Genomic DNA, 25,717 nt, shown 5'->3' on the forward strand with positions numbered 1-25,717 from the left:
GAAAAAAAAAAAAAAAAAAAAAAAAAAAAAAGAAAATCCGGCCAAGGATCGTAGCCCATCTCAGTCGTGACCAATATAAAGCTTACCTGCATGCTACCAGTCGAGTTCATCCTAAGTAAGGTCTGCGATAGTTCCGGCGTCCCCTGCTCGACCTTCATAGTCGCACCCACAGGGGTTGCGACCTCTGCCCCTAGGTCGTTGGACATGCTCCTCGAGCCAGCCTTCTTCTCCCCGCTGAGCGCCACATCTTTCCTGCTGTCAAAGTTGCGGGGGCTACGGCCGCGGACAATCACGGGGCCGGACCGGATCTCGGTGATCTTGACGAACCCATCGCCCGATGCCACCAGCGAGGACGCAGGTATGGCGCCGAGACCCTGCTCCCCGCCGCCGCCGCCGTGCTGATGCTGGGCAGGACCGAGCTTGGCCAGCAAGGAAATGTGGACGATGTAGTGCTGCTGTAGACCCTTCCGCCTGCCGTTGTTGGCCGTCGCATGTTTGAACTGCAGCCGCTTCCAGGACACAGGGATGGAGACACGGTTCCCGTCAAGCTCCTGGCCGCTGCCGAGCGGGTCGAGCTGGATGTTGAGCGGCGCCGAGGCGCCCTTTTGGTGCTCGTCGCCGCCCGCCACCCCTGCGTTTGCGCTCTTCCACGGTATCGAGATGATCTCGGTGGGCTTGCCCTCGATGGACTCGGCCGCCGTGATGGCCACGGCAAGCTCGAGCACCTTTGCCCTCAGCCCCTGGTTCGTGACGACGTGTAGGCCGTGCCCCGTGCGGGGGAGCGTCACCTGCCCGGAGCACTGCCACAGGTTGCGGCGGTAGCACGTCAGCTCCGCCGGCCTGCCCGGGTTCTGCTCCCCGCCAAAGACATCCTCGGCCACGAAGAACATGCCGTAGAGCTCGGCCGTCATGCCCGGCTCCACAAGTTTGCCCGTGTCGTCCACCAGCGTCGCCTTGGAGACGGGCGCCGAGAAGCTCAGCAGCTTATTGTCGAGCTCCTCGTCTTGTGGCGAGCCTTCCAGATCCGCAAAACCAGCGTCTGCCTCGGTCTCGGTCGCGCGCCTCTGCATCGGTTCCCCGCCCGACTGGTTCATGCCTAAGGATATTACTTCCGACGCTGTGGGGAAATTGGGTCTGGATGGGTATGCGAAAGGGTCTTCGAATGTACCGGCAAAGGAATCAAAGTCGTATTGCTGCGTGAACGGGAGGCTAGAAAGTCCGTGGGCATTGCTTCTACAACGTGAAGTTTCTCAAGGTCAGCGCCCACTTTCTAGTAGCAGTGCTTCGCATGGTTATAGTTCCTCCTGGCGGGAGGCATCGTATATCCGACCCTCAAACCGATCTTCTTTCCCATAATCCCAACACAGGGATTTGATGTCGCTTACAGCAAAGACTCGTCGAAGGTGATATCCGAATCAAACACATCCATCCCCAGCGGCTGAGGACCCGAGGTGCTCATATTCAGCCGGATCGATTCGCCGCTGGCCGGCGGAGCCATCGAATTGAAGGTTGCCATCTCATTGTAAACCACTTGTTGCAGCGGACGTCGTCTGGTTGCAAGAAAAAGAAAGAGAAAAAAAAAAAAAAAAAAAAAAAAACCGCGCCAGCGACTTCTCGCGGCGGGCAAGGCCGCTCTATTCACTGGAAGGAGCAGCTCTTGCGAAAACTCTGTCGCAGTCGATGCTCTTTGCGATGTTTGTTTGACGCGGGATGTCAACAGGATGGCCTATTCGCCAGGCTCCTCTGCCGTGTGGTGTGGCCTCTCTGGATCGCCGTTGCGTCACAAGATAGCGCGTGGTGTCCGATTCTAGACCTAAATTTCTCTGCCCTATCGGGCTAGATAGGACTCGGGGCCGGTGGACAGACCAGGCCAGTCGGGAAGCGTCGGGTTGGCGACTTGGTAGGACAGAAATTGGGTATATGTTCTTGTTGCTGCTGTTGCTGCTGCTGCTGCTGCTGCTGCTATGTTTTGTCCTTCTCGGACTCTGCTCGTCGGCAAGAAGTTGACTGATTCTGGTGGTATCGGTTTTGCAGCTTATCATCGGTTCGGAATTGCAGGTGCCAAATGGGATTGAATGGGTTTCCTGTGGGCCAATAATACCACCACAGTAGACGCGGAACGACGCCGACCAAAATCATCAAAGAAAGGCGGAGCTTACCCCAGCTTTCCTATCTCAACTTGTCTGGGCGCCTCCACACGATTCGCTGTCGAGAACGGCCAGCAGGGGGGCAGGCTGGGCCCAATGAACGGCCGTGTCGTGTCAGGGAGTTTGGCGAGGGGTCACTGGAAGGCCCGAGGCCGATCGACTGCCCAGACTCCCAGTGGCTTGGTGGGTGACCTGTCTTGGCTCCTAGTGTTGTGGATTTCTCTGGCCACTCAATGAAACGATCTTACAGGGAGGACAATATGCTAGAATAAGCTTGCATTTTTTTTTTTTTTCTCTCTCGGCTAATATGGGCAAACCACTTGGATCATCAAGATCCGAACTAAGTTCGTGGGGGATTCGAATTTTTGGTTGCTTGTCTAAGAAGTGACCATAACTTGTGCAATGTCGGTCCTCCCAGTTGCCAGTGTGAATCGATTGGGGTCTTGGCTGTTGCACCAGTGACACTAGAGAAAATTTTGAGAATTGTGCTGCCTGCGACCTTACCCAACATGGCAGGGTCACCGAAATTGTCCATGGAGAGTTGCAATTGATGCTTCTCGAGAGTCTCGCGTTCACGACGACTCCTGAAGCAATCATTATATGATCGATAAACGGATGATTGGGTAAATTGTAAAGGGCTTCTTAGGCGACATGAAGCAATTTGATAGTCAACCAGACAGAACAGATGATCACATTAATGAACAAATGGGATTCGACAATCCCACGTTGGCTGCAAGCCAGATCTCAAAAGGGCTTGGGGCAAACAGCCACTTTTTTGCGACTTGACTCGGTTGAGACATACGCCAACGAAGTGGAAAGACAAAAAGTCCCTCTCCCACTCAGCCTTTTCTATGCCAAGTCAGGCCACTGGTCCAAGAGAGCATCTAAATCAGCAACCGCTGCTGAAAAGTGGCACAACCGAATGCGAATGTGGTATATACTCAGAGAGGGCTGCGCTGGGTTTCAAACTTACGTTGTCGAGTGAATTTGTAATTTCCTCAAACTGTTGCGCGACTTCGAATCCCATCGCCACGAGTGGTTCAAACGCATCGTCATATACCCAACTCAGCACACTGCGTGATGATTTGTGTGCCTTGTTTTGCCGCAACCCCATGAGCGCAAGCCCCTGCAAAACCAACACGCCCGAGTGCGAGCCCGAGGATGCCAGCACCGGCGCGATGATCCCGCCGATTGTCGAATCCTCGCCGTAAATGTTGCCAAAGGCTGGGAGGTGTGCAGAAAGGTTGCTCCCAGGGCTCGAGATGACCACGGTGCCCAGTAAAGTGTCGTTGTTGCCTTTGGCACGCACCACGCCACACGTTTTAGTTTCCTCTAACGCGGCTCGATACAGCTCCTGAACCTCGGGATTCGCATGCGCCCTCACGTGAGCCAGCACGCTTTCGCCGCTCTCCGAGAGGCCGTGAATCAGATCAAAACTGATGTTGGCACGTTGGATGCTTTGCAACAGACCCTCCGGTGCACCCCATGATGGCAGATCGGCAATGGCCAGGCTAGTTAGTAACCTGGGAAATTGAACGTCCCAGCCACTGCTTGTAAACCAGGCTTTGGCACTGGTGGCGCCCTGCTCCGCAACAGAAGCCGATGGCGGAGAGTCTGCTATAGGCACGCCAAGAAAAACTCCAGGGAATGTAGTTCCCAGCTGGAGCTTTTTGCAACCGCCTCCGCGCTGCATAAGACTGCGCAAGGCTCTCCGGTGCAGCGATCGGCCGACCGATACGTTGCGTTTTGCGGGGTCGACAAATATGGCACCAATGATGCCCACCTCTTGGACACAGTATGTTGCGCAGAAGCCGTATAGGGCCTTGGTGCTGCTGTTGCGTACAACGAAATGAGCCTCCTCGATGCGCGGGTTTCCAAGCTCGAAAGTAGCTGCAGTTGCTGCCGCTATATGGTTTGAGGCACTACCTGGCAGGGCTCCGCCGGGCATTGCTCGTGCAACAGACTGGATAAGATCATCTAGCCCGTGTGCATCGCGTTCTCGCTCGTAGCTCTCAACCAACCATTGCTGTCGCGACTGGAGCACTTTCTTGCTTTTTCTGAGGGTTCCCGGAAGCGTCCCATGAGGCGTGAACTCGCCTACCAGGACTCTGACTAGAGCATGCATTGCAGTCTCTGTAAAGTCAAAGGTGCATATATATGTTCCCACCGTCTTATCCATGGCAAAGTCGTAAGGCGAGCTGACCGCCACCACAATCAGCGACTTCTTCTGACCACCGGCTCGCAGCATCGCGCATATTGTCGCGACGTGCTTTGTGAAGCCGGCCTGGTATAAGTTGCGGTTCGCATCGGCCGTGACAATTATGATGCAAGATGCTTTGTCGATGAGGTTTTCATGAACTGGTTACAGTAACCAAGTAAACATCGCGCCCTGCGGTATAATAGAAATGGGGAAATAGGCGACTGCTGCCAGAAATAAGATTTCCATCATGATCAAACTCACCTGGTCTCACTCCGTTTGCAGTGTACGAAGTGTGTAGCAGCTTTCCATGCCGCGCCCGGGCTAGAGACCTGCCAAACTCCCGGAAAACACCCTCGCCACTCATTAGAGCGCTCCTGTCACGATGCACCCATTTGTCATGGACGCCCGAGGCCTGATCATATGTGTCCTTGGACCTGAGAAGTGTTTTTGTAGCTGCAGATGCCGGCAGCGGCTTGACTAGTGGAGTAAGCAGTAGTAGCTCATCATCTTGATGCATTGACTTGTTCAGGGGAAGAAGCTTGTCCTTGTCTCTCATGACTGTAATGGAGCTGTCATATGCCTGTTTCGAGAGAGCCAAGTGGGAAGGATGAATCTTGGACAAGAGTGATATCCCTGGTGGGTTTAATGCCTTGGACCACGACGTACAACCTCTTTTCATGCGTAGCACCCTTTGTAGCGAGGTGTAGATCCTCTCGCGCGTGATGATGCCGTTCTCGATGCCGAGTTTCATACCTGCAATAGCCTCCAGCTGCACGTCATACGCACGGCACAGGAGGACAAGGTCGCAGCCGGCCTCAACAGCCATGACGGTTCCTCCTTTGACGCCAATTTCGTGGCTCAAAGCCTCCATTTCAAGACATTCAGAGATTGCAACCCCTGTGAAGCCAAGGTCGTTCCTCAGCAAGTCATCAACAACCTGATCTGATAGACAGGCATGCATGACATTCATTGATGGATTGGCGATTCCGCATCCACCAACGAACATGCCGTCAAGGTTACCGGTGGCAATCGCATTTCTGAAAGGAACCAGGGCGCTAAGGCTCAACTCCTCCAGTGTCTGCGTGATGATGGGTATATCGAGGCTGGACCCGAGAAAGTCTAGGTTGCCGTACGAAGGAAAATGCTTGCCACACGTGGCAACCCCTGCCGCTTTGTATCCGTTCATGGCAGCGATGCCGTACTGAGATACCTCTTGCGGGTCATCGCTTGTGGCTCTCACGCCCAGTGGCTGGTATCTAGCATTGGTGAGAACGTCGAGGACAGGGCCCAGGATCAGATTCACGCCCACGGCAGAAACCTCGGTGGCGGTGGCTTTTGCTACGTTGTAGGCCAACTCCGGGTTACCTGCCGCGGCGACTCCCATTGCGCTCGGGAACTGGCAGATATAATCTTCGTCAAAAAGACTGTTGACTCCGCCATTTTCCTGGTCTAAAGCAATGAGAAGCGGGTAGGGATGTCCAGCCTGGCGGGCAATGGTCTGCAACTCTTGTACAAGTTTCGCAGTTTCATGCGCCGCTGGGGACTCCGGTGATCTGGATGTCAGTAAAAATGGACAAGGCCGATATATCCATGTGGCTTTTCAATGGCAAAAACAGGTGAACACACAGGACAACCACTTCCTCAATGATGAGACCTTGCAATTGCAGGCCTCACCTCTACATCCAAGGATCCTTCCCAAATAAAGGAGTACAAAGGGCGACGTGCAAAGAAGAATGAGCTGGATGGATTTACGGACATTTGAGATTCTTTGCAGTGAGCAGGATGGAGCCCAGATGATGAGTCTCTATCAAGTTGCGTATCTGGGGAGTCACCTCGGTGCCATCCCAGCCCATAATTAACATCTGCCCTATGGCCCTGATAGGGGAGGTCCACCACTAGTCAGCTAGGTCTCTTGTTGAACGACACAAACGGATGGACGTTTTGAGTTTAGAGGCACGCACCAATCGAGGTCCTGCCAAAGTGCATCCAGGCCATCGTCGTTGCTGGCCATGGCCACGTGCATGCAGAATTGTCCCAGTCCGACACGGTAGTTTTTTTTTTCAGGTATTCTACCGTTGAATAATGGTAGGTACCTGTGGCTATGGGAAGTTGCAGAGGGTTGGAGCAGACAGGGCGCGTATGCAGATCCGATCTTCTGTTTTCTTGACGTGCGGCTGACACCATTAGGCCTCGCACCCAGAATGATTCGACCAGAGGTACGTAGAGGCCACGGACAGATGCAGCGCACGATTAATCGTGATTGGCATTAACGCAAATGTACATGTTGACCACCAGGTTGGCTTGTAGTAAGCGTTGCTTGGGTACTTGTTGGAAAGATGCCACAGGACCCAAGCGGGAGACTATGCTGGCGCAAAATTTGCGGGGTTTATCGGTGGCTCTCGCTCGCTTGCGCGTGCTCGAATGCATTACTCTGTGGCACGAATAGTAAGTATCGTAGGTACTCGGCGCTCCCCCAAACTCGAAGGCCATTGCCTGGTCGTGGGGGTACATGGGTGGACAGGGAACAGCCGTTGCCTTACATCAGCGCTAGACTATTTGCGGCTTGATGATTGGTGATTTTTGGGGGTGACACGTTGTGGTGTTTAGCTCTCCTGGCCCGTTTTCACACAAATTGTGCGTATGTACTACTAAATTAGCTGCGTTTAGTAGGCGAGTTACCCACAGGATCCAGGCACGTAATGACCTTAACAGAAGCTCTGGAAATGATGGAGGTATGATAGCCCATCTTGTCTTGCTTGCGTCGCTGTGGTCCATGAATTTGGCGGCGTCTTCCATAGGCGTTACGTTAACGTTACATGCCCACCGGGTATCGCGTCCATTCCACGCCACCAGCACTGGTGTCATGTGCATTTCGATGTGGTGCCTGGGTGGATGTTGCAAGCTTATCAAGGCAGGGAACATGTCGAAATTGTATGGCGCCCATGGCACCTCCCTTACATAATGGAAAGTGGACTATGCCAGAAGCAGTTTCCTGCTAAGATGATCTCAAATTTTCTCGCAATCCAGTGGGAATGTCACCTGCAAGAAGGCAGGCACGACCTTCGATTACGGTGGTGGACGCGCTCAATGGCAGTTGAGCCAAGGTTATCTGTCCCCCACCCCGCACAGTATGAGAATATGGGTTTGGGCAATCGGTCGGGTGGCCTTCAACAAAGTACCACAGGCGCACTGGGCTGCACTTTTCAACTCCATAGGCAGTCAGTCTATTAAGTCTCAGCTCAGGTTGCAGTGGCCCGGTCTGTTGTTTTAGCGGTCTTCTTTGACAAATAATTCCGACGTCGCACCGTTTGTCGCTTCGCGCGGACAAATAACGGTTCCCAGTGATATCAGTCTCGGCACTTTCGGAACCCACACCTTTGGTTCAGCATCCCACCCATGGCACCCAGAGCGATCACGTACCTAGAGATCGGATAGAATTTCGCTCTCTCACCTTCCACCAAAGTTTGACGTCAGCTGGGGCCTCCCAGTTGGCTTTGCGACCAGACGCACGTGGGCGGGCCTATGTCTATGCCCAACAGATTTCTGCCTTCGTTCTCGCCCTCCTCATAATCGTTTCTATGGAGGTCCCAAAAGGCAGAAGAGGACGCTCGTTCTCAAGTTCGAAGAAAACATATCTAGCCATAAACCAGATAACTCGTCTCTCGTCTGGCTGATTTGCAGAATACCCAGTTCATGCCGTCCCGTTCTCCAAGCTAGACCAGAGCAACAATAGAGAGTTGGCCAGTCAGCCAATCAACCAACAGCTATGCCCACTGCCGTCAGCCCCAATGGGCGGTCCAGAAATGGCATCACCAAGTTCACCAACTGTCGCCTCGTCCGCGGCGCTTCTCTAGTTGACGAGGATCTATGGGTCAGCTCCGTCACCGGCAAGATCGTCCGCAGCCAAGCCGTCTTCTATGACGAGAACATTCTGCCAGACGAGATCATCGACCTCGGTGGCAGGATAGTATCCCCCGGCCTCATAGACGTGCAACTAAATGGAGCCTTTGGCTTCAACTTCTCTTCAACCTTCCCTGATATGTCTTCCTATGGCAAGAAGGTCAAGGAACTCAACCGGAAGCTAGTCGAAACCGGTGTCACTTCCTATGTTCCCACTGTCACGAGCCAAACAAGTGAGCTCTACCACAAGGTACGTCATGTTGGGATCTATTTTAGACTGGAACAGAACCGATAGTTAACCTCTAATATCAGGTCCTTCCCTTTCTTGGTCCCTCTGGAGATCACCAAACAGCTGAGGATGGTGCGGAATCTCTGGGTGCCCATGTTGAAGGCCCATTCATCAGCCAAACCAAGAATGGCATCCACAATGTGGATGTTTTAAGAGAGGCCTTGGCTATGGAAGACCTTGAAGCCATGTATGGCGTGGACAACATCAAACCTGCATCAAACACTGGCAGCCAGCGTCTTCCCATTCGAATGATAACAGCGGCACCCGAGTTGGGTCGCATGATGGAGCTTATCCCGGAGCTGCGGGATAGGAACATTATATACTCGATTGGCCATACCGAAGCGACCTACGAAGAGGCATCTCTGGCTGTCGCTGCAGGGGCAACAATGATTACCCATTTGTTCAACGCAATGCGCCCGCTCCACCATCGGAACCCGGGAGTCTTCGGAGTGTTGGGTATCGCCGAGAGACTGCCCCGGCCGTACTTTGGCATCATCGCTGACGGTATTCACCTGCACCCGACCACCATCAAGATAGCGTACAGTGCGCACCCTGAGGGGTTCATCTTGGTTACGGATGCCATGCATTTGGTTGGCCTTCCAGACGGTACTTATGATTGGACCAATGGAGACCAGTGCAGCAGGATTGTGAAGACGGGATCAGTGCTTACACTGGAGGGCTCCGGCACCATCGCTGGAAGGTCAGTTCCTCCAACCAGCTCACCTGATTCCAGGAGAGTCTCAATATGATTAGTGCTAACTTTTGAGCCCCACGGCAGCTCTATTACCCTGATCGAATGCGTGAATAACTTCCTGAGCTGGAGTGGATGCACCATTCCCCAGGCACTTAATGCTGTGACAGCCACGCCAGCCGCTCTCTTGGGCTTGCAAGGGGTCAAAGGCAGTTTGGACCCCGAAGCCGATGCTGACCTGGTCATCTTCTCGGAAAATAGCCAGTCTGACGGTCCCCAGCTCTTTGTGGATCAAGTATGGAAGCGAGGAACCAGGGTTTACCATCACGAGGATTTTGCCATGCCTAGCCCCTCATCAAGTGTGAGCTCATCATGAGCAGCCAATGTATCATTAACAGCAACTCCTAAAGGGTTTGTTGAGATGTCTAGGTACACGTTATGGAAGCGATTCTGACTTCGACCCAGTCAAGTTTATGGCGAGACCACTACATCCACGATGTGGCAGAAATGCATGGCGTCGAAGATTATAGCTGCTGCTTGCTTACTTACCTGACTACACATCTATTTGCACTGGCCTGCATTTTGCTAGATATGGGCTGGCTCTTTGTGAGAGAAAAACGACTTCGGAACACCAACCTCTTGTACTCGCGCATCCGTATCATATCATCCGCTCTTTTCGCTATGAAACTTCCGCGAGCACTATATAGCATGCTGTCGTGCTAAGCCGGCGATATAGAAGAGTGCGGAGACGCAGCCTCAAGGGCCATAGAACGTCAGATGTAGCTTGTTCGGATAGAGATCTTCGATGTGCAGCTTTCGGGAATTGGCATTCGGGCTTAGCAAAATGAGCCAATTTATTTGCTTGCTTCTGTCATCCCCGGAAGAATATTGGGGAAACAATATCTCAACATAACGCAAGGAGCCACATAGCTATGTCGACATGTGTCACCATACGTCAAGTCATTTCCCGGTTATTTTGATCCAAGTGCTAATTGGGGATTACTTACAACAGACCATGCAATTTACATTCTTCCGGAAGCCCCTCGACGCCATTTCCACGGAGATCTATGCTGTCCCGAAGTATATCGATAACAGCTCGTGTGTTTCGATATTGCATAAAAAAAATCGTACATAGAAGGATATGACTACATCCAGAGCCAGCTTGCCAGATAATACCGGCCTTTGGCTGCGGGCTTGGCTCGGGCCTGCCCCAGGTTCGGCAAACCTTGATCGAAATTGCCCCCACGGCAAGTTACCCACTCATGCCGGTAGCAGGTTGGTCCGATATTCGACGCACGGCATACCATAATTACCCGATTTAGCGCCCCGGTCGCTTCCGGAAGCACGGTTGCTCCCCACTTGGACCAGCGGCAGTTGATTGTGCTTGCTGACCATGGCAGTTCTCAAATCCTTGACGAGGAACGAACGTGTGATATCCTCTCCATTAGTTCTTGGGTTTTCTCACGGCAATCCATAGCTGACGCGAGCATAGGTGCTTTACTTTTATGAGGAACGTTCTTCGCTCCCCGGCCGAGCGGCACGCCTTGGGCCGGGGTGAGGCCGCTACCTACAGCACTTGCATCTCGGTCACTATGTGAATCTGATTTCTTGGCCCTTCTACTTGTTCATGGAGAAGCGGCATCATGGCATGTAGGGTGCAGCCAGGTGGGCACATAAGCTGCAGGTCGGATATTATTCTCCCTGTCCCCGCCACCAATGCTGCCGCCGATCGTCGGGTTCTTGGGTGTCAATATATCCCGGTGCCGCTGAGTTCATTTAGCCTTAGGCTTCAGCCGCCTGCCGCTACAGTCGACAATTGTCTTCTGCACGGCCACTCTTCACAACACGCCCTGCCTACTATGAACTGATTGGACAGCTTGCCATGCAAGAACTTTCTTATGACAGTGACCGACTCTGAAGGTGGAATATTACTCACCCATGCCGTTCTTTCCGATTCATGATGCCAGTACATCACCTCAAAGCAGGGGGCTATGTTGACATCTCGATGGTGTGCACCGCATTGGATCATTGCGCGCCGGTGTCTTGGAATACCGCCGAACGATACATCATCTGGTACGGCTCCTCGGCCGCAGGAAGGTTGACAAGATGTAACCTGGACCCAGTTGGAGAGCAACAAAATTCCTGGCCAGACCATCTTCACAGCGTCTAGTTTCTTGCCAATCCTATCAAGGCCTAGAGAGGGATGCCATTCCCCCCTGTAACCAACATCCGGCACACGAGGTACGAGAGATCGACCTGTCGTCATCTTTCTCATCCCGTTCTTCTCAGTAAGCGTTTAAATCCCCATATCGAGTTAATCTCGGAAATTTGGGTCAAGACGGCCCCAGATTCTCAAGTAATTGTTCCGTCACCTTGCCGCACATCTTCATCCTCCATGTACTACATTCCACCGCACATCCCCTCACTTGGCCCCATTGCCAGACTCACGCATCTCTGCACCTTACCTCCAAGAGACTGTCTAACTTCATCAAGACCTGGCGATCTGACTTTATCCATATTGAGTGGCCCTACAAGAATCTACATGGCCGAAGCTTGTGCCGTGCCTGACGACAGCTTCGTGACTTCCAACCTGGGCCCAAACGTTCCGTGGAAGTCGGATTTCGCCTTGAGCGTTGATGTTGATAGAGTCATGTTGTGATATTTCACCATGATCATCACGTCACTGCCGTCAAGAAAACGTGTATATAAACCCCGTGGTGATGCCACAACTGCCTCGTCTCAGCTCTCCCCCTTTCACTTCTTTTCTCAGGCCATCGGAGTCGTTTCCCGAGTTACCTGCCCCATCAGAGTCTCGATTCTTTCCCCCCTGGATAAGTCTAAAGTTCATCATTGTTTGAACGCAACGCCCTGCCCATCATGCAGATTCCCAACTTTGCGCAGCTTGCTCTCGCAGGCCTGCTTGCCTCGTCGGCCGCAGCCTTCCAGGCGCCCCACGGCCCGACCGCAGTGGCCTGCCGCTTTGCTGTAAGGCATCCTTCCCGGCCCCGACGTATCCCCCAGTCGTGTAAGGCAAAGGGAATCTTGGTGAAGCTCGTGACTAACAGGGTCCGTGTCGGATGCTTAGGGTGCACTTGCTGTGCTCGCCGCCCCTGTCATGGCTGGCCCTATCCCCGCTGTGGTACGAAAGCCCTCGCCCACTAGCCCCCCCATTGCTTGCATTGTATTGCTTTGCAGTTGCTAACAGTCTGGTGAAGACGGAATCGCTTGCTGTTCGTGATGAGGTTGAGGATAAGGGTGAAGATGAGAAGAAGGGGCCTCCGAAGCATCCAGGCAAGAAGCCCGGCAAAGGCAAGGGCAAGGGCAAGGGCAAGGGCAAAGGCAAGGACAAGGGTAAGGGCAAGGGCAAGGGCAAGGGCAAACCGCCCAAGAAACCTACTCCGAAGCCCCCGCACCCAAAGCCTGAGCCAGGAAAAGATGACGACAAGACCGAGCCGACTCCTGATCCCGTCTTCACTATCGGCCGCCTTGTTTGAACATCCAAGGTTTCAAAGTCCAGTTACATTGCTAGCATGATTGAATGCTAGTCTTAAGCCCTGGATGTAACTGGCTTGAGCAGTTGTGTATTTTCGAGCTTGTTTGCCCGAGGAAGAGTCTCTGGGTTACCTGGGTCTTTCTTGTTGGCAACAAAGGATTCTTTTTGGAGCGAATCGTGTCTAAGCACGAATTTTAACGACATTCTTTTTCTTCCCGCCACAGAAATAAAAACAATAACTGGCATAACCTTTGAAATGTTCGTGAGCTGAGAATCTCAAAGTGACCTTTCCAAAAAGCTTCTGCAAGATACGGACAGGTTGGGGGTTAACACTATATGATGACAAAGGTTGGAGTGCTGCGTCATTTCGTGAAGCCTTATGGATCAAATCCCACCGTCAGTTATCCTGTTTGAACAGATCATAATAAGTGACAGATCCCAGAGGCTCTAGCTTTTCTTTTCAGTAAAGTTTTACCACAGCTCTCGACTTGGCTGCTCTGAAGCCGCTGTGGATCTTGCATTTTTCAGGCAAAGAATTCAGGTAAGGACGTGTGTACTTGGCTGACCTCGTGCACACATTAGAGGTCTATTCAATTGTCGCCACGACCTATCCCTATCAAGACCTGTCAAAAAGGTTAACCGCACTGCTTACGCTCCATCTCCATCCACACTCGACGCATATCCTCTGTCAGATCCTTCCGAACAGATTCGCCAAAGGCATCACCTCTTTTACCCTTGCCGCTGAAATGGTTGTAGGGGATAAGGAGGTTGATATAGTTCGTGACGCCAGCAGCAAGAGCCCCATGCCTTCTCATCAAAGGGCCCAACAGGTCCAGAAACCAGGAGTCCAGTCTGCGCCAGGCAATCAAGCGGCATGTGGGCTCTTTTATCGCAATGTCGGTCTCCAGAAGATCCGTGTAGATACGGTCGATTAGATCAATCCATTCGGGTCCTGTATGAAGCAGCCCGGTCCAGAGAAGAAGTTCGTCCACGCCGGCGCGAAACCTTTCCAGGGCGAAGATTTTTGCCGCCGGCATCAAGAGCCTTTCGGCCATTATGTAAACTTTGCCAGCGACTAACGTGGAGCGCAAAGGTTCGAGTATCTCTTTTGGCGGTGCGAGAGGCGTTTCCAACTGGCTGCCGATAGATTCGTCGCCATGGTCGAGTTTCACTACGGCATTCTGTTAGACTGGTCGCTGGATGTTTTTATAGTTTCTCGTTGCCGAAACGGACCTTTTTTCCAGCGGAGGTCCGGCTGCTCCCAAGAGCCCCGACAATGATTGGTGCCTGATACATATGTCTGCGGGCGATATGTAATGACTCCCAAAGCCACCTCTCTCGCCTTCTTGCTCTGACCCCGCTGTGCAATCGATGTACGTGCCCGTATAGCAGAACTGAACCAGGCGCTCGAAAGTCTCGGCATCCTCTTCGTGCAGGTTGATTTGGCTGTCATTTGGCTCCTGTTGAAGCTGTCCGTTAGATGAAGTATCTTGGGAATGATAGATATTCGAGTTTGACGCACCGCAAAATAGCCGCAGAAGGCCTTTGTAAAGAACTCGGAATTGGAGCACAGAACCACCTTGTGCAGCTCAAAGGTTTCGTCACCACAAAGGACGGTGACGTCCTTGAACTTCTCTGGCCACTTCTGCAGGCCTGGAAGGCCTTTCAATATTGTCTTGGAGGCCATCGCCGTCGCAGTGGAGTGATGGCGGCAGTGAAGGGTGGTATAATATGAGTCTACCTTCCCATCAGCATGCAGAGGAAACAGGCTACCCGCCTATCAAATTTTGGGTAAATTTTTCACTCGCTACGCAAGACTAAATCGAGAGGAAATGTGGAAGCCAAAAATCTATGCTAAAAAAGAGATGGGAGATTTGTTCTTCTTTATAGACCCGTAGTTCTTTTTTTTTTTCAGAGTGCCCATAAACTGGCGCCAAGGAGGGCTGATGTAGGAATTGCCTTCCCTCACTCGACGACAGCACATCGCCCAGCAAATGCATACGAATAGGCTGAATACTGTCGACCAACCATGGCAGTCTGTCTCCCAACATACCCGATTGATGCATGGCGTTGTGTTCCCTTTCACGTCACAGAGACGATGGAGGCGACCAATCGCAGGCTCGCTATTTCCTGAAAGACACGCATCCTCGCACAAAGGTGATGGCGGAAGTGCCAGTCGTACACTGCAAGGATAAAAGAAAGTACAAACAAGCAAAACGAGCAAGTGGGGATGGTAATAAAAGAAAAAAAGAAAAAAAAAGGGAAAAAAATACCGGCCGCAATAAGATAACCTTTAGTAAACTCCTGGGTTTGGAGGTTGGGTACTTGGATACCATGGGCATCTACCACAAAACCTTGATTATATTTGACTTTTTTTTTTTGAAGCATGAGGCCTCCAATACACTTCAGCAGGTACAGCAAAGCAAAATCAAAAATTCGGCGGTTGATTAAAATAGTTGAGTAGGCAGTCAGGAAGAGATGAGCAAAGACAGTCGAGAACATCAAAGAGTAAGACAGCCAAGGCTTCCCACAGCCATCGACAATGATTATAACACAGCAGTCATGCTGAGTTTTGCTCTTTTTGGAGCACACACTTTATGGCAAACGGAATTGTGGGTGAGCAGGGGGGGTATGAGGTATCAATTTAAAATGCCAAAATCCAGGATGATGCCTCATTGTTCTAGTCGAGCAAGGATATCTGTAAGCATGGATACGAGTGCATTTGCGATACACCTAACAAGTCCACCAATCTTTTACATAATAAATCCTTGAAAGAGACAAGAGTTCATTTATACTCTGCCTTTGTTCTGCGTATGTAGCAGAGGACCAAGTCATCGAATAAGACCTTGGTCGCGAGAAGACCATCAACGCCGCTGCCGCTGCTGGATTTTGATACGAGATAACCATCTCTTTGGATATCCTGTGCTAATATCGCACTTTCCAACACTTTTGCTTCATGCAATGAAAGTCCGCCTTTACGCCGCATCCCTGCCGCATGTCCATGGCTTGCGTCGTGCTCAGTATTGATGATGTCTGCTTCGAAGCTGGTCTTTTTGGACCCTCAACAGCGCCGTGCTTTCGGCAAAGTAGTGTCGTGCCATGACGAGCTTGGAGGAGAGTACAGTAGATGGGAAAGGGGGTGGGAGATGAGATTAAAGGGCAAGGGGGAAAGGAGGAGAAAAACTTGGAAATGTTGGCAAAGAAATCGATGCGTAGAGTGGGAACACAGGTAAACATGTTTGTTATGCCGAGGCAAGCGAGGGTTTAGTTGAAAAGGAGCCAGGTGTTGTTATATAACACAGACCAGACCCAAGTAAGTAGGTCCAGTCTTCTCGGCTAAGCAGCCAAGCCAAACAGAGAATAAAAACAAGAGCAGAAGCCTACACACGGGGGATTTTTCTTTCGCACGAATTAACAATGCAAGTTTCGGACCCGGAATACACATCCCACTGTTTCGGACGACTTAAGCATATTTTATTTGCTGATCATTCCGTCCCCCCAAAAAGTCCAGCCCATTGGCGGCTTCTAGAGCGGCTTTCCTGACGTGTATTGGCGGAAACCAAATCAGGCGGGTTCCCGGACAATTTATATTTGGAGATCTAATCTACAGTAGCTCTTTTTTTTCTTTCTTGCAAACGAGACAGTTTAAAAGCATCTGCAGCATCAACGTTCCCTAAAGAGGATAATGCCGCTCGACGGAACAAAGAAATTGCCTAATATAAAAATCCATTCCTGCTAAAGAGAAAAACAATAATACCACTTGTCTGTTGCATTGCAATGCAATGCAGAAAAAAAAAAAAAAAAAAGAAAGAAAAAAAAAAAAAAGGAGGCAATCGTCATATGGGCGGGAAAATTAAAACCTGGGGAAAAAAAACAACCCCCGCAACAATTTACCGATAGACTTGCTCACAGAACCTGAGACAAACCCCTGACAGGAACGCAGCCCGCCGCTTCTTTATTCCACCAACAAGAAAAAAGACCTGCCAAGGGGGTGGCCTGGACGAGAATGACGTGGACCCTTGATTTTTTTGATCTATTTTCTTTTTTTGTCCGCATCTAAACACCCTGTAGATCGACACAATCATCAGGCACCGCACCTATCTTGTCCAACAATGACATGGATGACGGGTCCGTGTGGGCGGGCTCCCGCTGGGTTAGCGACGAGGTTAAAGTAGATCAGGTGCTGCAATAATCTAGAGTTCTCGGCATTTCCGACATTTTGTCTGTCACTCATGCTCTCAGATAGATATATTAACAGACGAGGCGCCGCCAACCCTCTGGGATCAGCATGTATTCACTCCACCCCATCCCTTCCCTTCCTCGCAGCGCCTGCCGCCCTCCTCTCCCCGGCTCTCCCCGCACAACAGGCTTAGCGATTTGACCAAAAACCGCCCTCCGCCCCCCCTTCCCGTTCCCCCGCTTCATATCGCAACAATGGTCTCCCTCACGCTGGCGATCCTGTCCCTCGCGGCAGGAGCCCTGGGGGCATCGAGGACCAGCGCGCCGGCGGGCTGCATCACGGTGCGGTCGGGCGCCAGCATCCAGCAGGCGGTCAACTCGCTGTCGACGACGGCGTCGGGCACACAGTGCATCTTCCTGGAGAGTGGCACGTACCGGGAGCAGGTGCTGGTGCCGGCGCGCAAGGCCCAGCTGACCATCTACGGCTACACGACCGACACGCTGAGCCACAACGCCAACGGGGCGCTCATCACGCAGCGCAAGTCGCAAAAGGACGGCCTGTCCAACGACGAGACGGCCACGCTGCGCGTCAAGGCCGCCAACTTCAAGCTCTACAACGTCAACGTCGACAACAGCTACGGCGAGGGCAGCCAGGCCGTCGCCCTGAGCGCCTACGCCGACAGCGGCTACTATGGCTGCCGCTTCACCGGCTTCCAGGACACCGTGCTGGCCCACCAGGGCAAGCAGCTGTACGCAAGGTGTCTGGTCCAGGGCGCCACCGACTTTGTGTTTGGCCAGTACGCCGCCGCGTGGTTCGAGAAGAACGACGTGAGGGTCTTGGGCAAGTCTCTTGGGTACATTACCGGTATGTTTTGCCTCCCCGCGCGCCCGCTCCACCACTTAAACTTTTTTTTTTTTTTTTTTTTTTTATTAACACCAAACAAACTCCCACCCCGCAGCAAATGGCCGTCTCGACAACAACAACCCGTCCTATTACGTCTTCAACAACTGCAACGTCGCCGCGGCGTCGGGCCAGACCGTGCCCCGAGGTGCCTACTACCTCGGCCGACCGTGGCGCGAGTTTGCGCGTGTCGTGTTCCAGAACACGGCCATGACCGAGGTCATCAACGCCGCGGGGTGGAAGATCTGGAACACGGGCGACGAGCGCACCAGCAACGTCCTGTTTGGCGAGTACGGCAACTCGGGCGCCGGGTCGCAGGGTCAGCGCGCGTCCTTTTCGAGGAAGCTGGGTTCGGCCGTCGGCATCGACTCGATCCTGGGCAGCGGTCACCGCAGCGCCGCTTTCTATGACGCTTCTTATATGTAGATGGATGGTCCGAGAGGTGCGTCGGGGGACGCTGCATTCGTGCTTTTCCTCCTGATGGGTTTTGCAAAGGCAGCCAGGCGCACGAGTGAACCAGCTGTCTGGAGCCCCAAGACCAACAAGGGAAGCGCTGAAGTAGTCAACTGGGTTAGAGTTGGTAACAATAATGAGAACATATAGTCCCATCGAATCATAGGGCGCCGGAATGTGGTTAGCTTTCGCATCTTCAGCCAGCCAGCCAGCAGAGTCGATTCGACAGTCATACCGCACGTGTGAGGAATAAGAGTGTTATAATGGTCCAGTTGGGGTTTTGTAAACAAGAAGGGGAAAAGAAATAAACTATGTATAAGAAAAGAAAGGTGAGAAAAGAGACGTTTCTAATAATTGTCCACCAAGTGACAACAAAAAAGGGGGTATTTTGCAGAACATCAATGACGACAAGCCCATGACCTCCTCCCCATATGTGTGCTAGATGCCTTAAAATGTATACCAGAAATAAAGCTTCGAGTCAAACAAGAGCAGTACCCAAGGTATTCCAACCAGGATCACCAACCTCTTACATTTGACGGGAGCCGATGAAGTGAAAAGGGACAAAATAAACAGACAAAGCAACCCTCCCTCCCCCCCGCCCAAAACTCCCCAGATCCGCAAATGCGCTTCAAGATCTCGGTGTCTAGTAGGTGATTTCCCCACTCGACACAGACTAACATGCCAAACTAAAAGTTTATAATCCCGAAGTCATGTTCAAGAATCGAAACCGGGCCTCTCTCTGCCAATGAACAAGCCGACTCAAGCCCCAGGCTCGTTCACCATGCCATGCCGATAGCCCTGGCCAAGATGTGGGCTCGGAGCCGAGCTGCCCACCAACTGACCAGGGCCTGGCATCCCGACAACCCCCGCCGACGTATAGGTCTCGAGTCCGAGTGACACGGGTGTCTGTTGCGAGTGGTGCGAGCTGTAGTGATAATTCGGCGCGGTGCCCGGCGACTGGCGAGGAGATGGGGACGGGTAGGCCTGCCCGCCACCTGGGTGTGCCGTATGGGGATGGGGCTGGTGGTGGGTGCTGGGAGACTGGTACCCTTGGGACACCGAGGCGATTGCCGAGTGAGGCTGGGGAGCCAGATGCGACCCACCGACCTGTGTGTTGATGCGATGGGGCGCAAAGCCAGGATGTGCGGATCCCGTATACCCATGGTGGCTGCTCATTGGGTTGATGCCCGCCAGTGACGGCGCCCCCGTAGTCACGGGCGGCATCGACATGGAAGCGACCGAGTCGGAAAATGATGGTTGCCTCGGGGCGTATGTTTGCTGGGCTATGTCAGGTAGCGCATACTGCCCTGGGCTGACCTCATGTCTTTGGCGTTTGACTGCCCGCCCCGCGTTGTAGTACGTGTCGTGGCCGTACGCCTCGCCGTAGTGCGAGCGATGCTGGTCGTAATACCCGCTGCTGCCGGCACCAGCAAAAGATCCCGGCCCGCGCGCATCCGTCGGCGTGCTGTCGTTGTCATTGATGCTGCTGTGCCGGGATACAACCGATGTCTGCTTCCTATCCCACTCCGAGTGCTTCTTGGCAACCTCTGCGTGTTGATGGTTTCGCTTGCGCGTCGTCATTGCTCTCGAGTCTTTCCTAACCCGTAACCTTACGCCTTGATCGCTAAACGACCTCGTGAGGAAGGTCGACTCGGCCATACCCTCAAAGTTCTTTTGGGGGTAAACCGTAAAAGGCTGTGACGTAGCCGAGTCCAGAAAAACGCACGTCGAGTCCTTCATCTGGAACAGAGTAAACTGTAACCGAAACACTCCTTCGATCTTGATCGAGAGGTCGCCAAAGATGAAAAACCCGCCGTCTTCATTGTTGAGGTCTCGGAGCTTGTGGAGGGAGGAAACTAATGTGCCTAGCATCGAGTTCGGGTTCGGATCGGGGTCGTCATCGCTCCCTTTGATTAACGTGCACGCCATAAAATAATAAGGGCCTTGTTGGACCGTTAGCACAAGCTTTCAGCTCTCAAAGTCAGCCTGACGTATGCCAACTTACTTTGGAGATATATTTGAGCAGGGTCGCTCCGAGCCGTCCTGATCAGTTGGACAATGGGCGGGGGATCGATCGGCTTTCGGTCTGTTCCTTATACTCGGTTTAGCTCCAAGTCCAAGTTTGTTTGGGTCGCCTCACATCTTGTGTTACGCTGCCAATAACTCACCCTTCTCCTTCCCCTGTGCTACCCGAGCTCTTTGAGGTTCCTGACGTATTACGAGTTTATAATCGGATTCTCTGCATTCATCAGTTGTCAGTCATTCGGAGACTACTCGACCGACTCGCCCAGAGGTCATTTGGGATACCGGAAAGGAACTCACGGTTCTTGTCCCACTGCTTGTGCAGATGCTTGGGCCGACATCTGTGTTTCTGACTGCGGCGGTGTCAAGTTTGGGTCACCAAACTGGCCTGTGTAAACTTGTTGCCCGTGCATGTACGCTGCCATCCTGTCCGATCCCACGGACCCGATGCTCGGAAGCGACATGACAGCCAGTGTAGAGGATGTAGTCGGTCGTAGTACGGCTTGCTATGTTTTTGCTTCTTATGCTCTTTCCCGAGAAAGAAAGCCCGAGCAACTCTGACGTATATTATCGCATCCCAGTCCAAAGTCGGGAGTAAGATTTGTGTATATCTAGGTGCTTAGTGGCAATGCTCTGAAGCAGCTGCGGGAGTCCGATCGAGACGATATCTTTCTGACCGCTTGGCTTCTTGTTTGCTAGTGGACTTGCTGGAGTTAGCGGGTGCGCTTGTAGCAAGCTCACATGGACTGATCGTGAGGTAAAGATCGATCTAGTCCTGGAGGGACATATCACTCACAATGGCTGCACTCGTACAATCAGACAAGGTAGTTAATGTGATACAGTTCCAAAAAACAGTTTAAGCCGCTTAAAGGGTCTTTTAAAGTTTCTGGGTCGCCCAACAACTTATGTGTCTCGAAGTGTCGATCTTCGTGGGGAGTTACGTCGGAACGGGAATCAGCAAGGCTGACAATCTGTCAGTGTTAATCGTCGGAATGTTCAGACCAAGAGCCAAATGGCATGAAAGAATGGTACTCGATCAGGCAAGCCGTTCATCGTTGTCTCTCGGACACTTGTCTCGAAAAGCAAGCAACTGATAGCAGCATGGGCGGCGCCTTGGTCGGGTCGGGACATGGGTAAGGGGGGGGGGGAATATGTTCAGACAGCGAGCCTCTGTCACAAAGTGACAGGAGGCTGGCGGAATAGCGGAAGTTGCGACCCCGGGTATGGCAAATCTTGGTGCATGATGACGCCGACCACAGCTCGCACGATGCCTCTGCTGTTCGCCGAGACCTGTCACACAATCGGATGGAAAGACGCATTGTGGTAGTTCAAGCTGCTGTAGCCATCATGGTTTGGAACTTGACCGGTTTGGGACACTACTTCGTGGTAGAGAGGAGGCAGATCCCGGCTGGTCTTGGTTCCGTTGTAGATCATCAAGCAGTTGGGCTATGGGGCAAGGCCCTTGAACCTTCTGGTGGGGCGAGGGGAAGCGAGGAGGATAGGAATGGGCGACAAAAAAGAAGAAGCTGCTCACCTGATAATAAAAAGCCAGAAAGATTACAAGTACAAGAAGGGTGTAGAGAAGTATCACCCAGTATTACCTCCGCGATGGTGCCCTCCCTCTGCTACGTCGTACTTTGAATCGGTGGCCCAAGGAAATGCGCATGTAGCAGGTCTTCAAAGTGAAGGATATCTACCCGCGCAGTGTTGGTTATGTCTCTGCAGGCACCTATAAAGTACTTTGCCAGTCGACACGGAAGGATATTGTGCAGGCTTCCGGATGCTTGTGATGGTGCACTTCAAGTCGATGGACCGACTTTACCCTGAGTAGAGCTCGGGATCGGCCAGGCACTCGGTAGATGATTATGCGCGTATGGTGTGGCTGGGCCGAGATTGCGGCAGGTTTCCCACGTGTCCAATATGTCGCGGGTTACGTCGAGAAGGTTTTTGAACTTCTGAAAATCCGGGTGGTGGCAATCTCGGAGGTGGGGTCTCACTTTTTTTTTTTTTTTTTTTAGGTCAACGGCAAGACGTGATTGTGTTCGAGCGCCGGATGATGTTGGTTGCGCCGCAGCTTCTGGTAAGTTCTTTTTGACCTCCGCACTTCCTGTGCTCTAAGAAATATTTCTCGCACGTCGGGGACAAGCTAATTCCTGAGCCGGGACCTAACCTTCAAAGTTGTTGTCGTTCCAAGTCGGGTTCTAAAAGGGAATCGCGCGACGTCGTTGGTATTGCCACCAACTTCCAATCCCTACAAGACCGTGGCTATTCCCAGTCGAGCGCGTATGCGGCTGCTTCAGAAGTCCACGCCCAGGCTGGACTTGGCTCGGGAACGAGACCAGACGGCGATAATGATTGCGGGAGCACGACGCGGGTTCTGCAAATATGGCTGGCAGCGAGACTTTGTTCCGCAGCTGTAGTCGAGACGCGTCTTTTGCCGAATTTGTTGACCAGTTTTCAGAGAAGGGGTCGATTGTTGGTCGCAAGAGAGAGAGAGAGGGAGAGAGAGAATGAGAAGAATAGCAGAGTCGATTACCTGGCGATCAGAACAATGCCGCCCGTATGATACACAGAATAAAAGAAACGCGGTCCAAGGAGGGATTGCGGGAACCGGTCACAGAATTGGAGATGAGATGGGAATGGTCAATGGATATGGGCTTGAAAGTTTGGTCTGGTTGGGCGGGGAGCAGAGTGCAGGACAGGGTAGATAGGTTATATCGCCAGTGTTGTAATAGCATATGGAGAGCAGTCGTATTAAGACTGGAGCCGCCTCTGCTATGATTAACAACCAGCACCACAACCCAGTCGGGAGCCGGCCTGGTGTGGGCGGACGACGAGGTCTTGCCGGCGAGGGGGGGTGTGCAGTTGTTGCAAGGCCCCGGATTGGGGCTGTGGCTTATTAAACAAGGCCTAGTGCTAATGATATGGAGTGTGAGGTCTTTTGCTCTGGGCGTGCGACTTGTTTTGTGGAATGCGGCGATACGGAGTGATATCTGAGTAAAAAAGTGTTACTGAGTGTGTATGCATGGGTTACATGTATTTCTCTCTCTCTCTCTCTTTTTTATTTTTTCCATTTTTTCCCCATCTCTTTCTCTTGTGTTTATCCCTTCAAGGTATGGCCTACCTAGACTTAGATCTACCGTAAATTAGCCACCAGCTAAAAGGTGAGGATGACGAGAATATGGAAGATTAGAGTCGTCAAAACAGGGGCGGAGCCAGTCGGGCGCATAAACCCGATACCAGCATCCTGCTGTTTCTTGTGTGGTGTTCTTTGTTCCTTGGTGATGAACAACGTGTGCATGTTTGGAGGAGGGATAAAGCATGCCCGCCCGACAAGAGCATACAGACCCCTGACGCCTTGATGGGGAAACAGGCATGTTCGACAAGGTCGCTGTGCAAAGGATGAACAGCGGGGAGGTGGTGTTGGGTGGTGTGGATTGGGCACATTTGTCCATCTCGAGTCCTTCATTGCTGGCCCTTTGGAACTAGCTCGGTAAGTCGGTACGAAATGTTATGCAAGGACAGGGGCCCTGGAGTGGTGGGTGTGTATAGAAATAAAAATTTAAAAAAAAATAAAATAAAAAAAAATCCGGTCGCGGGACAGCCGGGCAGGTCCTTGATCCACCACTACTAGGTCAGGTCAGGTACCTTCAAGTACCTATTACACTTCTGATCCCCTGATTTCGGTGCAGTAACACCCGGGAGCAAGGGTCCCGGTCTGTACTGAGTACTGGTTATTTGACCCATGGCAGCTGTCAGACTAGGGTCCCAGCACAAGTTTGTGCAAAGTGGGCTGTCTGTCGACTTGCCCCTGCCTATTGTGTTATTGTGGATACGGCACCCAGAACGAGCGTATTGGCAACCCAGCCAAGGCAAGCTTCAATGGGGGAAGGAGCTCTTTCTGTCACTTGCTGTCCTCGAGTCGGGTGAAGGACCAGACCAGCCGTGGGAAAGCTCCACAGAAGCAGGGCCGCAAACTTCTGTGGGCACCGTTGTCTGTGCGCCTGCAGGCGCTGCGCTGATGCGTACAGCGCATGTCGCCTTATACTTTGGGGAGCTTTCACAATTCGTTTCCTGTTGGTTCTCAATATCCAGCTCGGACGTGCTTTTTTTGTTTTCCAGGGTCCCAACGCTAACTTTCCATTGTAATTGACGTCGTAATTTCATGCTTTCGACATTATTCTTGTCAATCACCTCCCGTTCATGAGGATTGCATCGACACAGGAGACTGGGTCGCGCGCCAGATAATAGGGGTGTGGTTCTGTCTCCCTGAAAAGTGCACTCACACAAGGCGCTCGGACGGCGGCTGTTCCGACAAGCTAAGCTACTATAGGACGTTCGTTGCTAAAGCTCCGATGTCATGTCGTTGAACAAACCTCCGAGTGATGTCAATCGCGTCGCGTCAGGCGCGGTGTGGCACCGGCCCGCTAGCAGGGAAGCCTATCCGTATTCAAGCACCAGGAAAAGCTAAGAGAAGGGAAGAAAGGAAAATTTCAATCAAGCGGTCAAACGGTCAGCATTTACTACTTACGGCTGCACGGCCAGCCCTACTGAGGGGCGTCCATTGAATTTTGTAGCAGCGATGATGTCGATGATGAAGGATTGATGCATCAATGATTGCGGCACCTGCGCAGAGGTCCAGAAAACCCCAGAACATGCGGGCGGCATGGACCATCAAGCACTTTGCTAGTCTTTCAGTATTGCCATTGATGCCTCCCTGCCTGATTCGGCAGGTTTGTTGTCCCGAGAGAGGGACAATAAAAATAAAATGGTGGGATAAAAAGAAGAAAAACAAAAAAGCAACCACAAAATGTCGCGGCACCCGGCAGCAAAAGCGCACTACGGCAAGGTAAGGAAAGCTGGTGTGGAGACCAAATTCAAAACGAACCTGGGCTCTCTGCATCAGGCTCCATGTCGATAACTGACGGCTTGGCTTCACTAGCCGGCTCTTGGGGTCCACCCGCACTGTGTCCGTCTCCAGCCACAACGGCCTATTCAGACTGTGCCATCCCTCGACTCAGCGTGCCGCCTACAAACCCGTAAGAAACCTGTCTTTTGCCTGCCAAATTGCCAAACTTTGCGCCCTCACGACAGACTGATTCCTTGCGGGCGTGTGGGGAGGTCAAGAAAAATTTCCGACGAATGCTGGCAATTATCAGGGTCTGTTACCAGGCTTACTGCTGCGACCTTGAACTAATCCATGCTGCTCACCGCCACGTCGCCATCAGAGTTCGGGCGCAAACAAAGAGAAAACATGGCGTATAGCGGACAGGATCACAAGGTAGTGTCTGAAAAAAAAAAAAAAAATTAGAATTTAAAAATAAAATAAAATAAATTCCCTACCTATTTAAATTGATACTGTTCACGTCTCCGTTGCCTGCGAGAGGAGTGTAGTATTCCAGTCTTTTCTCATTGGAAACAGGATTGGAATCGGCAAAGGGG

General features: G+C 52.2%; 9 protein-coding genes across 9 annotated transcripts; 6 read left to right on the forward strand and 3 right to left on the reverse strand.

Annotated features, from left to right (window-relative positions):
* Positions 1–86: 86 nt before the first annotated feature.
* PpBr36_08535 (uncharacterized protein) lies at positions 87–6,370 on the reverse strand (the record flags this gene model as incomplete). Its single annotated transcript, XM_029895664.1, has 6 exons — positions 87–1,233; positions 1,386–1,516; positions 3,121–4,505; positions 4,609–5,883; positions 6,104–6,222; positions 6,309–6,370. Coding segments are annotated over 6 exons (4,119 nt in total), but the record flags the coding sequence as incomplete, so codon positions are not given.
* Positions 6,371–8,113: 1,743 nt separating this feature from the next.
* PpBr36_08536 (uncharacterized protein) lies at positions 8,114–9,603 on the forward strand (the record flags this gene model as incomplete). Its single annotated transcript, XM_029895665.1, has 3 exons — positions 8,114–8,497; positions 8,560–9,236; positions 9,315–9,603. 3 exons carry the CDS (start codon positions 8,114–8,116, stop codon positions 9,601–9,603), a joined length of 1,350 nt encoding a protein of 449 aa, XP_029747185.1.
* A 2,501-nt stretch (positions 9,604–12,104) lies between these two features.
* PpBr36_08537 (uncharacterized protein) lies at positions 12,105–12,721 on the forward strand (the record flags this gene model as incomplete). The annotated part of the gene is made up of 3 exons (XM_029895666.1): positions 12,105–12,212; positions 12,313–12,366; positions 12,443–12,721. 3 exons carry the CDS (start codon positions 12,105–12,107, stop codon positions 12,719–12,721), a joined length of 441 nt encoding a protein of 146 aa, XP_029747186.1.
* A 634-nt stretch (positions 12,722–13,355) lies between these two features.
* PpBr36_08538 (uncharacterized protein) lies at positions 13,356–14,407 on the reverse strand (the record flags this gene model as incomplete). Its single annotated transcript, XM_029895667.1, has 3 exons — positions 13,356–13,891; positions 14,054–14,180; positions 14,243–14,407. 3 exons carry the CDS (start codon positions 14,405–14,407, stop codon positions 13,356–13,358), a joined length of 828 nt encoding a protein of 275 aa, XP_029747183.1.
* A 2,573-nt stretch (positions 14,408–16,980) lies between these two features.
* On the forward strand, positions 16,981–18,226 carry PpBr36_08539 (uncharacterized protein; the record flags this gene model as incomplete). The annotated part of the gene is made up of 2 exons (XM_029895668.1): positions 16,981–17,764; positions 17,859–18,226. Exons 1-2 carry the CDS (start codon positions 17,155–17,157, stop codon positions 18,224–18,226), a joined length of 978 nt encoding a protein of 325 aa, XP_029747184.1. The 5' UTR covers positions 16,981–17,154.
* A 786-nt stretch (positions 18,227–19,012) lies between these two features.
* Positions 19,013–20,739, reverse strand: PpBr36_08540 (uncharacterized protein; the record flags this gene model as incomplete). The annotated part of the gene is made up of 4 exons (XM_029895669.1): positions 19,013–20,196; positions 20,259–20,345; positions 20,422–20,492; positions 20,576–20,739. The coding sequence occupies 4 exons, from the start codon at positions 20,737–20,739 to the stop codon at positions 19,013–19,015; spliced, it is 1,506 nt and encodes a 501-aa protein (XP_029747715.1).
* Positions 20,740–23,648: 2,909 nt separating this feature from the next.
* PpBr36_08541 (uncharacterized protein) lies at positions 23,649–23,969 on the forward strand. The gene is made up of 2 exons (XM_029895670.1): positions 23,649–23,768; positions 23,910–23,969. Exon 1 carries the CDS (start codon positions 23,651–23,653, stop codon positions 23,762–23,764), a length of 114 nt encoding a protein of 37 aa, XP_029747714.1. The 5' UTR covers positions 23,649–23,650; the 3' UTR covers positions 23,765–23,768; positions 23,910–23,969.
* A 51-nt stretch (positions 23,970–24,020) lies between these two features.
* Positions 24,021–24,645, forward strand: PpBr36_08542 (uncharacterized protein; the record flags this gene model as incomplete). Its single annotated transcript, XM_029895671.1, has 2 exons — positions 24,021–24,377; positions 24,484–24,645. The coding sequence occupies 2 exons, from the start codon at positions 24,021–24,023 to the stop codon at positions 24,643–24,645; spliced, it is 519 nt and encodes a 172-aa protein (XP_029746769.1).
* Positions 24,646–25,085: 440 nt separating this feature from the next.
* PpBr36_08543 (uncharacterized protein) lies at positions 25,086–25,472 on the forward strand (the record flags this gene model as incomplete). The annotated part of the gene is made up of 2 exons (XM_029895672.1): positions 25,086–25,124; positions 25,218–25,472. 2 exons carry the CDS (start codon positions 25,086–25,088, stop codon positions 25,470–25,472), a joined length of 294 nt encoding a protein of 97 aa, XP_029747181.1.
* Between the last annotated feature and the right edge of the window lie 245 nt (positions 25,473–25,717).

This window comes from Pyricularia pennisetigena, chromosome 5 (genome assembly GCF_004337985.1).
Source record: "Pyricularia pennisetigena strain Br36 chromosome 5, whole genome shotgun sequence".
NCBI classification, from domain to species: domain Eukaryota; kingdom Fungi; phylum Ascomycota; class Sordariomycetes; order Magnaporthales; family Pyriculariaceae; genus Pyricularia; species Pyricularia pennisetigena.